Source organism: Lampetra fluviatilis, chromosome 76 (genome assembly GCF_964198595.1).
Source record: "Lampetra fluviatilis chromosome 76, kcLamFluv1.1, whole genome shotgun sequence".
Classification (NCBI taxonomy): domain Eukaryota; kingdom Metazoa; phylum Chordata; class Hyperoartia; order Petromyzontiformes; family Petromyzontidae; genus Lampetra; species Lampetra fluviatilis.
Window position 1 is genome coordinate 2,492,981 of NC_136350.1, and position 14,071 is coordinate 2,507,051.

The 14,071-nt window shown below is 44.4% G+C and overlaps 1 protein-coding gene across 1 annotated transcript in view; it reads right to left on the reverse strand.

Moving 5' to 3' along the window:
• Window positions 1-1,584: 1,584 nt before the first annotated feature.
• Window positions 1,585-14,071, reverse strand: part of LOC144953419 (transmembrane protease serine 11E-like) — a 28,255-nt gene continuing 15,768 nt past the window's right edge. The window contains exons 5-7 of the mRNA XM_078883995.1: window positions 9,160-9,395; window positions 4,812-4,918; window positions 1,585-1,734 (exon numbers count right to left, since the gene is read on the reverse strand). Of these exons, the coding sequence (XP_078740121.1) occupies window positions 1,585-1,734; window positions 4,812-4,918; window positions 9,160-9,395 (493 nt within the window). The remainder of the gene's footprint in view (window positions 1,735-4,811; window positions 4,919-9,159; window positions 9,396-14,071) is intronic.

The window sequence follows — 14,071 nt, forward strand, 5'->3', positions numbered from 1 at the left end:
ACATGTCATCCGTGCCCACTATATAATAATAAAAACGGGGAAAGGAGAAGGATTTACTCAAGACTCAGGAGGAAGGAGCGATGGAAGCTTTTATTATCGTTAAGTAACACCACGTTAACGCAAGAAAGTGAAGATACAACACTCGAATTAACCCCCAAAGTTACACAACACCATTACAGACTTAGTGCTGCTTGGAAGCGAATCATCAAATAATACATTGTTTAAATGCATGCCTATACAGGCCACCCTAGTTCAATAGGGATTACCGTTGGTAGGCTATTTAGAACACACAATCGACAGGAAGTACAAGATCAATGTGCTTGCATAATGCGCATGCATAATGTACGTTGATTCATTAACCCCTCCCCACGTTGCGCATGAAGAGCGCACAAGTGTTGTCGTCCAAACCACGTCTCTATTTAAGGAACGAAACAGGTGAACTCCACAAATCTGGCTGTCGCCTGATGAAGCTGGTTGTAATTACTGGAAAAACGTTGTACTCAGATTGTAAATGTTGTGGCTTGGCTCTCCAACATTGTGCTGTACTAGTAATGAATTGGCATGTTGTTCTTGCGTGACAAACCTTACTAATTGGCTAAGTGGTAGCGGGTTTAACGACATCTATTTAGTTACACGATCTAACCCAAAAAAACATATTATGAACAATCATCTTCTTTGTAACCAAGAAGATGAATCCCTGCAGTCACGAAAGCTTTAAATCGAAAAATGAACAATCATGATACACAACGAGTATATTTGCGAAGCGTGAATCGATTACACAATAAGAATGGAGTACAGTAGTGTATGACCAGATCCTGTCTGGTGACGCTTCATTTGCTAGCGATAGTCACTCCCCGACATTCCCACCCTCATTGTGGCTAGTGAAGCATCTCTGAGTAAGAACACCAAATCGCACAATCGGAAGGTTTGTGAATTAAAGATCCCGGTTGGGTGATCCCGACTTGAGACTTATCGTCAGCATGGGAGATGTGAATTTTCATCACGATCAGAAGTTTATTTCCTGAGCAAAGCCCGTTGAGAAACTGGCTCTTTTTAGTCTATGGACAATGTAAGTCTGGGCAATGTCAGTCTATGGACACTGTCGAGTCTATGGGCGGTATCGGGTCTATGGGCAGTGTTGAGTCTCTATGCGAACCGTGTGCTTTCTCAAAGATGTCAGCTCTGCCCATGAGATTTACTCAACAACTCTGCATGAGATGCTCTTCCCAGTTGCATCCGGTTTGTTCAAATTGATGACCGGCTTATTGTTGTGTCTAGGATGGTGGTGCTACATTTATCAGATTAGGTCTTGGTGAGAGAATGCTCACTTGGTGAGTCTGGCCAAGGTGTTCTTTTTCTTGGTTCTTTCGGTAAAGTCACGTAGAATGGAAATAATAATATAATGTTTTATAATAATATAATGTTTTATTTTATTATTTTATTATTTTATTATTTCCATTCTACGTGACTTTACCGAAAGAACCGAGACGATGAATCCCTGCAGTCACGAAAGCAGCTTTAAATCGAAATTTAGGTGTTCTTTGTTTCTGCGGTGATTTGGTCACAAGGGGCTCTCGCGAGAGACTAGATTGCGGTCTCGCTGATGAAGCGACGCAACTTCCAGACGCGAGTGAAGACGTCGGGGCGGGTGGGACAGGAGCCCCAGCTGGAGAGGCCCGTCAGGTACCAGAGCCCGTCCACGTCCTTGCACATCAAGGGGGTGCCATCGTGACCCTGCATCGATCATGAAAAAAAGATGCATATACGCATTTGTATTTAGTTTGCTGTCCTTTACCCCTACACCTCCAATTAGGATGGTTGGCTACATAATTTGCGAAAGAAGTTAAACATACATACCTATGTAATATGAGGATATATCCAGCTCACTGACGTATCACAACTTGTCATGGTGATTGGCTCTGCCGGTTCTGTGTTACAGCCAATGGGGGGAAGCCTGAGGGCGTGGCCCTGACGTGGTGGAAAGGTGACAGCTATGGAGATTGGTTCTGTTGGCTTTGGCCTCAGCCAATGGGGAGATGAGTCAGGGGCGTGGTCCCGGGAGTTGACGAGGGAGCCTGGAAGTTTCGATGCAGGCTAACGAGGATTGGCGGAAACGTACCACGTGACCCGGGTATTAAATAGGGGTGGAGATGAACGACACGTGGTCAGAACGGGAACGAAGAGAGGAAGGGGGCTACGCGGGAGCGGGGCTCCGAGTTGCCACGTGGCAGTGCGTCTCTCTCTGTCTATCTGTCTCTCTCACGCTGCCTATCAGCAGCGTGAAGTAACTGTAACATAAGTTGAATAAAAGACGGATTCCAGAAGTCGTCTTAACGAGCTTTATTACACCTACAATCGCCATTGGCCACTATTTTTTTTGTTTTACCAGGTTAAGGCCCACTGAGCTATATAGCTCTTTTTCAGAAGTGACCTATCCACAAATGATAGCTCAACGCAGTGGCTTATCATGTGCAAATGTATAGCAGCCACATACTCTAAATGCATGTTCCTAAATGTGGAGGGGAAAACCGGAAGACCCGGAGAAAAAGCACACTAAGTGGTGGTGATGTCACCACAGGTGTCTGTGCCAGGCAGAGTGCAGTAGCCTAGTGTGTTAATATATCCCACCACTCCCGCTACATACTCAGTTTTAGGGAGGGAGGGATCATTGGCTGCCGTGCACGTGCTGTGGGACGTGGGCTGAGAACTGAGCGTGGCATCCCCTTATTGTACAGATTTCGGTTTGGAGTTGGAGAACAAAAAGGAATCTCCTCTGGAGAAGTCTTCATGTCCATCGTTTGCGTTCGCGTCACCCCCCCCCCACCCCCGGAGTTCAATTAAAAACTCATTCTAAAATAATTAATGTGCATTCGCCGAACTGGACATACATGCTCTACAGTTCAGAAGTGTATTCTTGTGTTTTTTCGGTAAAGTCACGTAGGTAAAAAAATAAAAGTAAAATAAAATAAAATACTCATTTACTTGATACAGCGAGCGTGCTGTGACGGTTCCACCTGAAGACGGAGGCTTGTGTTGCCTCCGAAACGTCGTGATTTTTATTTTATTTTATTTTCATTTTACTTTTATTAATTTTTATTTTTTTACCTACGTGACTTTACCGATAAAACCCAAGAATATGAATCCTTGCAGTCACGAAAGCTTAAAATATAGTTCAGAAGTGCTACATGAACACCACTCATTACTCCGACCCTCCAAGACACTCCCCAAATAACAACGTTCTCCCTTATAGCCTTTAACAGATTGTTGGGGGAAGTGCTGTTCGCGAGCAGCTATGAAGGATACTGCATCTAAGCTTGACACAAAGATTGACCAACGGAGAAGTAAGAAAAAAGGTTGCACATAGCAGAAGACCTGATGATGCAAGCAGTGATGACAATTAAACTGGCACTATTTATATATATGTAGGATGTAGGATGGACGATAACGGGGAAATTAAAAGTGTGTTGTTCAGAAAAGTGAAAGGAACCGGGCATAAGAAATTGGTACCAGAAATACGTAATGCTTGAGAATATTGGCAAAAGAAAGTTGAAACTAATGACGAAATGTGCAGTGAACATCTACTACGGGCTATCTGCCCCATGGATCGTGGTGGTGATGATGAAGGCCCACGCGGCGTCACACGAGGGGGTGGTTGGCCAACACCACGGGTGTTCATCTTCTTGGTTCTTTCGGTAAAGTCACGTAGAAGGGAAGTAATAAAATAATAAAAATAAAACGTAATAAAATAATTCTCACGACGTTTCGGCCACAACGCAAGCAGCCGTCCTCAGGTGGCCGAAACGTCGTGAGAATTATTTTATTATGTTTTATTTTTATTATTTTATTACTTCCCTTCTACGTGATGACTTTACCGAAAGAACCAAGAAGATGAATCCCTGCAGTCACGAAAGCTTTAAATCGGGTGATGAAGGAAACATCCCAACGTGTCCAGAGAAAGCCATTCTTGTCTAGGCCACACTGGCCGCTGTGAAATATGAATCCGCATGCAATGAACGTTGGCAGAGAGTATCCAACACAGTTGGAAAGTGTTGGTAAAACAATCATTGAGAAAGGTGCAAGCTCAGATTTACACTGATAGAAAATTAGACAAAGTTTAGAGAACAATTATAAGCCAATAAACACATTCACCGCGCATTACAGTAAGTGAACGTGGGTAGAGAGCAGAGGTCGCAAACGGGTTTTGATTCCTTACCCGTACCCGTACCCGGCCGCACCAGGGTCGCAAATGGGTACCCGTACCCGGCCGGGTACGGGTACCCGTCCCCTACCCGTACCCTACCCGAAATGAGTGACAAACGGTTACTCACCAGTGACTCACGGCCTACCCGTACCCGTACCCGGCCGCACCAGAGTCGCAAACGGCTACCCGTACCCGTACCCGGCCGGTTACGGGTAGCCGGGTATCGGGTAGGGTACGGGTATCGGGTACTCGGTTGCGACCTCTGGTAGAGAGGCATCTCTGGCAGAGGAGAGATGATGGTTGTGGGCCAAAGTGACAACGGATTGGTTACCCAATGGACAAAACACACCCGAGAGAATGTCAAGAGTAGGGATGGGAGAACTAATAGTGTGTGCGTAGGTAGATGGGTCGTTGTGTCACAAGACCGTGAAGGATGACTTCAAGAGATCTTCATTCAGTAGTGGATAGCTCACTGTTGCTGCTGCTATACGTTGCGCGTCTTTCACACCGTACGTAGACAACCGAGCTAATCGGAGGTTCTGCTGCTGATGATACAATCACATAGGCTGGGGCACTTCCACACAAAGCGTGTTAATTTGTCATCACTCACGGCACACACGTCCTCCCGGGTGCAGATCATCCTGGTCGTCATCGCTAGACCATAGACGGAGCTGGAGTTGCAAACCTTCTGCTCCAAGTTATATGCGAGCTGAACCCCTGTGGACATAAGCAGAGGACATCCAGCGCCACGTGGCATCATGTAAACATCAAGTATTTCTTAATTCTAGATTTGAAGCTTTCGTGACTGCAAGGACTCATATTCTTAGGTTTTTTCGGTGAAGTCACGTAGGTAAAAAATTAAAATTAATAAAAGTTAAATCAAATAAAAATCACGACGTTTCGGAGGCAACACAAGCTTCCGTCTTCAGGTGGAACCGTCACAGCTATCGTGCTGTGACGTGGTATGACGGTTCCACCTGAAGACGGAAGCTTGTGTTGCCTCCGAAACGTCGTGATTTTTATTTGATTTTTATTTTACTTTTATTAATTTTAATTTTTTACCTACGTCACTTTACCGAAAAAACCTAAGAATAAGTATGTCTTAGTTTAACACGCAGCAGGCTTTCGCGACCAATATTATTCATAATCAACGTTTTTGGGTCAGATCGCGTTATTTATAAATGTGTCGTAACCCTCCACCACCCGACACGGCCAATCAGCAAAAAAAAGTGTCTCGTTGACAAAAGACAAATATTGTAAATGTTGTGGTTTCACGCTTCAACACACCGGGTGTGGGCTAAAGCAGTGAACTATTTGTCTTTTGTCAACGAGACACTTTTTTGCTGATTGGCCGTGTCGGGTGGTGGAGGGTTACGACACATTTATAAATAACGCGATCTAACCCAAAAACGTTTATTATGAAAGTATTTCTTAAACAACCCATCAGCGGCGCTGCATTCTGGGAGTGCCTAACCTCCACTGCATTATTTCAAGAGAAGCAAACTTAGACTTATGGACAATGTTAGTCGATGGACAATGTTAGTCTATGGGTACTTTTAGTGTATGTGCAGTGTCATTGTAGTGCAATGTTTGTCTATGGACAATGTAGGCCTTTGCACAATGTAAGGCTATGGGCAATGTTATTGTGTGGACAATGTAAGTCTATGGAGAATGTAAGTCGTTGGGTAATGTTATTATTTGGACAATGTAAGGCTACGGACAAAGCCAGTCTATGTGCCATTGTAGAGGAGAGGCGACACGAGGTTGCAGGGGGTTCGTCTTTTATTAAACCCTTTATATTAAGTTCACTTGCTTGCTTGCTTGCGCGCTTACGACCGTGCAAATCTTTCGGTCGTTTTTTAACCCACTTCCCGTGATCCAATCGAGCTGACATTTTGTACACAGACTCGTTGTGCGTGACAATGTATTTTCGTGAAAAAATTTTTTCCAAAATTTTACACGTTTTAGGAAAAAATAAATAATATTTAATTACCAATTGCTTAATGGTGGCAGGAAATCATCTGACCCATAGGTGGTAGCCATCTCAAGCCAGAGGACGAGAGGACTCTAGCCGCCACGCATATAAAGGATTTATAGTGAAAAACTTTGTTTTTACGGGTTAATGTTTTCCTTTCCTCTTCTCCACACTTGTCCCCAGCCGTCTCAATGTCGTTCCCACCAACCAACCCCTCTTCTCGCCCGTTCTCTCCCTTATACAGTGGGGGAAAATAGTATTTGATCCCCTGCTGATTTTGTACGTTTGCCCACTGACAAAGAAATGATCAGTCTATAATTTTAATGGTAGGTTTATTTGAACAGTGAGAGACAGAATAACAACAACAAAAATCCAGAAAAACGCATGACAAAAATGTTATAAATTGATTTGCATTTTAATGAGGGAAATAAGTATTTGTGAACAGGTATCTTTTATACACAGGTGTCTTTTAAACAGGTAACAAGCTGAGATTAGGAGCACTCCCTCAGCTCGTTACCTGTATAAAAGACACCTGGGAGCCAGACATCTTTCTGATTGAGAGGGGGTCAAATACTTATTTCCCTCATTAAAATGTAAATCAATTTATAACATTTTTGACATGCGTTTTTCTGGATTTTTTGTTGTTGTTGTTATTCTGGCTCTCACTGTTCAAATAAACCTACCATTAAAATTATAGACTGATCATTTCTTTGTCAGTGGGCAAACGTACAAAATCAGCAGGGGATCAAATACTTTTTTCCCTCACTGTATCTCCTCACCTGCTCCTCCCCCTTCTCCTGTAACCGTCCCACTCCCCCTCCTATTGGTGGGAATCCTTCCCCGGACATCCCTACACTATGATAGTCGATGGACAATGTTCGTCTATCCCTTTATGTGAGCAGTGTCCTTTCTCAAAGACGTTAGTTCGGTCCATAAGATTTACTCAACAACTCTGCACGAGATGCTCCCCCCCCCCCCCCCCTTGCATCCTGTCGTTCAAATTGCTGCGCTAAACTTAACTCGTTGTCTTTCCCGGCTTCTTGTTACCCCTGTGACGTTCCCAGTATTCAAAACATTACATTACGTTTCTTGCTTTCTCACTGCATGTACAGGAAATCTAACCCTGCTTTCTCTCATGATTCGTATTATAAGTCTGCCATGAGTTATTATTGTGCAGTGATGCAGTAAAATTAAATAGATAAATTTAGATCCTGAGGACGGCTGCTTGCGTTGTGGCCGAAACGTCGTGAGAATTGTATTTTATTATGTTTTATTTTTATTATTTTATTATTTCCCTTCTACGTGACTTTACCGAAATAACCAAGAAGATAAAATAGATACTCGCTAAGAATATACAAACTAGAATTTTTTTTTCTAGATTTGAAGCTTTCGTGACTGCAAGGATTCATACTCTTAGGTTTTTTCGGTAAAGTCACGTAAATAAAAAAGAATAAAATAAAATAATAATAAATGCAAATACATCAACTAATTCACGACGTTTCGGAGGCAACACAAGTCTCCGTCTTCAGGTGGGACCGTCACAGCCAGATTTACTGTATCACTTGAAACGCCGTGATTTAATTGATTTATTTTCATTGATTATTAATAGATTTCTACTTAGAATATCCGAATCTGATCTAACCCATGCCTGTGTTAACTCTTGTTATATGCTTGTACATTTGTGCTCGTCAGTGAGGGGCAGGAGGAGGATGTGGAGCCCAATGACCAGTACCACCGGCGTCAAGATCGACCTCTATGAATGCGGCTTGATGAAAAACGCTACTGGGCAGTGCCAGGCTAGGTGCACCTTGGCACTACTTGACAGTTGGAGGCGTCTTCTTGGTTCTTTCGGTAAAGTCACGTAGAAGGAAAATAATAAAAATAAAACAATAAAATACAATTCTCACGACGTTTCGGTCACAACGCAAGCAGCCGTCCTCAGGTGAAGAACAGGTCTGTCGGAAAGACAGCGTCTGAATGAACGCCACCAAGCTTGGCAGCGTATATTTAAGCTGGGTTAGGGGAGGAAGGGCGCCTTGACAAAGGAAGTTGGAGGCGGTCACCCTTGAGTAATGAGCGGAGAGCCAGGCAGCTAAAACGCAGTGATGTGGCACAGTGGGGGAGAGGGGGGGCACAGCTGGTGGTACTAATGCCCTACTCGTCTCAGCCCATGACATCGTGGGTCTGTCCCCGTGACCATCCTGCAAGGGAGCCTTTACACTTCAATTGGAGGCAAGGTGCACCCTATTTAACGATTTGACATTTTTATTTTATTTTACTAGGTGTAAGGATCCACTGAGCAATATGTAGTTCTTTTTTTGAGAAATGACCTGGCTATCAAAAATGTTGAAGCCCAAACAAAGAGGCTTTTCATCTCGTGGAAATGAATAGCAGAAACCAATGACTCTCAATGCATGTTGATTCTAAATGTGGAGGGGAAAACAAGTATAACCCGTAAAAACAAAGTTTTTCACTATAAATCCTTTATATGCGTGGCGGCTAGAGTCCTCTCGTCCTCTGGCTTGAGATGGCTGCCACCTATGAGTCAGATGATTGCATTGCACCATTAAGCAATTGGTAATTAAATATAATATTTTTGTCCTAAAAAGTGTAAAATTTTGGAAAAAATTTTTCACGAACATTAATTGTCACGCACAATGAGTCTGTGTGGCAAAACGTCAGCTCGATTGGATCACGGGAAGTGGGTTAAAAAACGACCGAAAGATTTGCACGGTCCTAAGCAAGCAAGCAAGCGAACTTAATATAAAGGATTTAAAAACGGAGGACCCGGAGAAAAATTCACGAGACCACAGGGAGACATACACACGCCAAATATACAGGCAGGTGTCAGGGTCGAACCCACGACCTCCTGTATACCAGGCGAGATAGTTAACATCTCCTAGCCACCGTGGCGCCCTCTGACAACAAGAACACCGTGGAGATTCGCGGCCGTTGTCGCCGTCGTTTGCTGTCATCGTTCTACCGGTTGCGTTGTAGAGAAGGCTGCACGCCTTCCCCGGGGCGATGTTAGAGTGGAGCTGCTCGGGCAGGCAGGCGGGCTGCACGGTGCCGCCAGAGAAGTTGAGGGTGGCGCTCAGCTGCACCAGAGCCGCATCGTAGTCCAGCGAGGAGCCGTTGAAGCGTCCGTGCGCCACTAAGCGGCTCACGGAGACCGTGCTGCCGTCTCTCAGCCGCGCTTGCCACAGGCTCACGTTCGGCCTGCGCCAGAGGGCATTGGCAGAAACACGTTCCTTCGGGGTGGGCAGGTAGGAACTTGGTTGGCACAGCGCATTCGTGCACGACAGAGAGACAAATACTCCCTGGTGGGCAGTGTGGAACCTGTTGTTGCTACCTGTATAAGTGTAGTGTGTCGTGTATAGTGTGTAGGTGAAAGGTTGAGTTTCATAAGGGCACCACGGGGTGACCAGCTCCTCTCCACCCAGCCCCACCCCTCCCCACCCAGCCCCACCCCTCCCCACCCAGCCCCACCCCTCCCCACCCAGCCCCACCCCTCCCCACCCAGCCCCACCCCTCCCCACCCAGCCCCTCCCTCCCCACCCAGCCCCTCCCTCCCCACCCAGCCCCACCCCTCCCCACCCAGCCCCACCCCTCCCCACCCAGCCCCACCCCTCCCCACCCAGCCCCTCCCTCCCCACCCAGCCCCTCCCTCCCCACCCAGCCCCACCCCTCCCCACCCAGCCCCACCCCTCCCCACCCGGCCCCTCCCCACCCTCCCATCCCCACCCAGCCCCTCCCTCCCCACCCAGCCCCTCCCTCCCCACCCAGCCCCTCCCCACCCTCCCATCTCCACCCCACCCACCCCCCACTCTCCCCTCCCCACCCAGCCCCACCCTCCCCACCCAGCCCCTCCCTCCCCACCCAGTCCCTCCCCACCCTCCCCTCTCCACCCAGCCCCACACCTCCCCTCCCCATATGCACGACAGACAGAGAAATAATCCCTGGTGAGCAGTGTGGAACCTGTTGTTCCTACCTGTAATATGCATTGTCATATAATACTCCGTAATTTATTATTTTTAATTGGGGGTTGGGGGTTAATTTATATGCTTCATGTTGACCTACAAATGCATGAATTTGTTTTATCTTTTACAAGGAACACATTTGCTTTTTTGGACAAACTGAATCACCTTAAGGCTGGGAATGTTGAAAGAAACTCGAGGCAAAAAGATCTGCTTTTTTCTTTCTGAGGCTTCCATTTTATGAATGGAACCACCCTCCCCCAGTTCCATTTTGTGAATGAAACATTGCCCGTCTCCTCATTGGCCCCAGTCGCAGCGGTGCCCCCCCCCCACCACTAACCCCACCCACTGCTCCCATTGGTCGGCGAAACCCCGCGAGCTCGATTAATTAAATAATTGTATTCGGCGCCCCCCCGCCAATGGGAGGACTCTGGTGGGGCGGGGCATTAGAATGCACGACAGACAGACAAATAATCCCTGGTGGGCAGTGTGGAACATGATGTTCCTACCTGTAAAACTGCATGGCGTGCATGCGTGCACGTGTGGGCGGGTGTGCGTGCGTCTGTGGGCCCATCGTTGCTCACAGAAGCAAACTTTGGTCAGGAGATTCATCTTCTTGGTTCTTTCGGTAAAGTCACGTAGAAGGGAAATAATAAAATAAATAAAATAAAACATAATAATTCATCTTCTTGGTTCTTTCGGTAAAATCACGTAGAAGGGAAATAATAAAATAATAAAAATAAAGCATAATGTTTTTATTATTTTATTACTTCCCTTCTACGTGGTGACTTTACCGAAAGAACCAAGAAGATGACTCCCTGCAGTCACGAAAGCTTTAAATCGAAATTTGGTGGGATGTTGGCTATCAACAACAAGGCAACTCCTATGACTAATTGGGAATGGGACGCAAGCGTAGGATTGATCACCCTGTCGCTGGCCGCCTTTGGGGAGGGTGTATAGTATGAAAGGCCGAAACACCCTAGGAACCAAAGGTTCACTACTGACGATGCGCTCCCCAAATTTCACCAGGCTCACTGTTCATGAACTCTTGGAAGTGCTTGCACAAAGGATAGTAACATCTCATCCTGTGTTCTTGGAATCAGGAGAATCGCGTAGGAACCGGCTCGAAATACAAACACGATCCCGGGGGGCAAACGGATTGCGAATACTCCTCGCTTTAACGCGCTGTCGGTGTTCGCACTACGACGTGTTTTTCACCGTAAGGCGGCTCTTCCGTTAGTAAAACACTTTTAGGACAACTTGAACGTCCACCGTTATAAGGTAGAACACGCACTTATAACGTGGAATGCGTGCATTGTTATAACACGGAATGCATACTGTTATAATGCGCACCGTTATAACGCAGAACGTGCACCGTTATAACGGAGAATGTGCCCGCTGTCATAACTGGGAATGCGTGCATTGCTTTAATGCGGAATACCATGACATTTTGACGTGGAATGCGCACGTTGTTTTGACACGGAACTCACACCATTATAACACGGAATGTGCACCGCACTGTTTTTGAGTGGTTGATGACGAACTACTTGAGTTGCATGGCTGAGCGGGACAGTGATACAGTAACGTGGAATACAACAGTAACATATACGCTCAGTTTTTTGTCTTGGAATCTCACTGCGTAATATAAAATGTTTATATTCTTAGGTTTTTTTTCGGTAAAGTCACGTAGGTAAAAAAATTAAAATTAATAAAAGTAAAATAAAAATAAATAAAAATCACGACGTTTCGGAGGCAACACAAGCTTCGTCTTCAGGTGGAACGGTCACAGCACGCTTGCTATATCAAGTGAGCACGATAGCTGTATCAAGTGAGAGAAATTCACTTGATACAGCTATCGTGCTGTGATGGTTCCACCTGAAGACGGAAGCTTGTGTTGCCTCCAAAACGTCGTGATTTTTATTTTATTTTAATTTTATTTTACTTTATTAATTTTAATTTTAATTTTTTACCTACGTGACTTTACCGAAAAAACCTAAGAATATGAATCATTGCAGTCACGAAAGCTTCAAATCTAGAAATAAAATGTTTATTTTTTTATTTTAAACTATTATTTATTTTACCAGTTAAGGCCTCACTGAGCTATGTAGCTCTTCTTCAAATGTGACCTGGCTATCACAAATGATAGCCTAACGAAGTGGCTTACAATGTGGACATTTATCATAGCTAAATACTCTAAACGTATGTTTATTCTGAATGTGGAGGAAAAACTGGGTGAAGGACAACAAACTAAACACAAAAAGCAGTTTTAAAGAAACGAGTTGTCAATCTAGATTATTTAAAAGTGCATAGCTGGCAGTGACTTCCTAATATCAGAAGGAAGAGCGCGTTCCAGATGGCCGCAGAAGCAGATCCGAAAGCACGTGATGCGGTGACCATCTGTTTGATGGACCAGCCAAAAGCCGCTGCTACTGCTGCGAGGATGATCGGAATTCACGTGGGTCGAACAGAGAATTGGCTACAAGACAAATAGACATGGAGACGCCACGCCATTTACAAATCCGAACACAAAGGCACGTTTTACAATGCGCACGTTAGGGCTGTTTGACGCTGCCTTTGGTGAAAGCACAACGGCCGGTTGCCTTTGTATCCCCAGTGGCGATGTTTTCACACCGCAACAGGTACTTAGATCTTCTTGGTTCTTTCGGTAAAGTCACGTAGAAGGGAAATAATAAAATAATAAAAATAAAACATAATAAAATAATTCTCACGACGTTTCGGCCACAACGCAAGCAGCCGTCCTCAGGTGAAGAACAGGTCGACCTGTTCTGTTGTGGCCGAAACGTCGTGAGAATTATTTTATGTTTTATTATTATTATTATATTATTTCCCTTCTACGTGACTTTACCGAAAGAACCAAGAACATGAATCCCTGCAGTCACGAAAGCTTTAAATCGAAATTTAATTATTTTATTATGTTTTATTTGTATTATTTTATTATTTCCCTTCTACGTGACTTTACCGAAAGAACCAAGAACATGAATCCCTGCAGTCACGAAAGCTTTAAATCGAAATTTAATTATTTTATTATGTTTATTTTTATTATTTTATTATTTCCCTTCTACGTGACTTTACCGAAAGAACCAAGAACATGAATCCCTGCAGTCACGAAAGCTTTAAATCGAAATTTAATTATTTTATTATGTTTTATTTGTATTATTTTATTATTTCCCTTCTACGTGACTTTACCGAAAGAACCAAGAACATGAATCCCTGCAGTCACGAAAGCTTTAAATCGAAATTTAATTATTTTATTATGTTTTATTTGTATTATTTTATTATTTCCCTTCTACGTGACTTTACCGAAAGAACCAAGAACATGAATCCCTGCAGTCACGAAAGCTTTAAATCGAAATTTAATTATTTTATTATGTTTTATTTTTATTATTTTATTATTTCCATTCTACGTGACTTTACCGAAAGAACCAAGAAGATGAATCCCTGCAGTCACGAAAGCTTTAAATCGAAAGGTACTTAGATTTGAGGCTAAGGGGAAGGACCGGTTAAGATAATCGTTACTAGTGTTGGCCGTGAGCGGTAAAGTACAAAGACAAGAGAAAAATTCCGCTTAATAGCTTTAACAGACTTCACTATGGGAACCTCATTTGCCAGTAAAAATATGCTAATTGGTTTTTTACCCTTCTATCTGGCAACAAAACTGACACCTTTTTACAAGGAGTCATGTTTGCATAGACCGCAATACCTGCAGTCATAATACAAACAAAAGACATAACTCTGACAATGTGCACTGTCCTTGAAGTTGATTGGTCCACACCCAAGACAGCTTTCCTTAGAGCCTAGTCTCACTTGGGTTGGACCAGATGACGCCAAAAGGCACACTCTAACAGACTTTTGGAGCAAGTGTTGTTACCGAGCACCTATGAAGACCGGTACAGCACA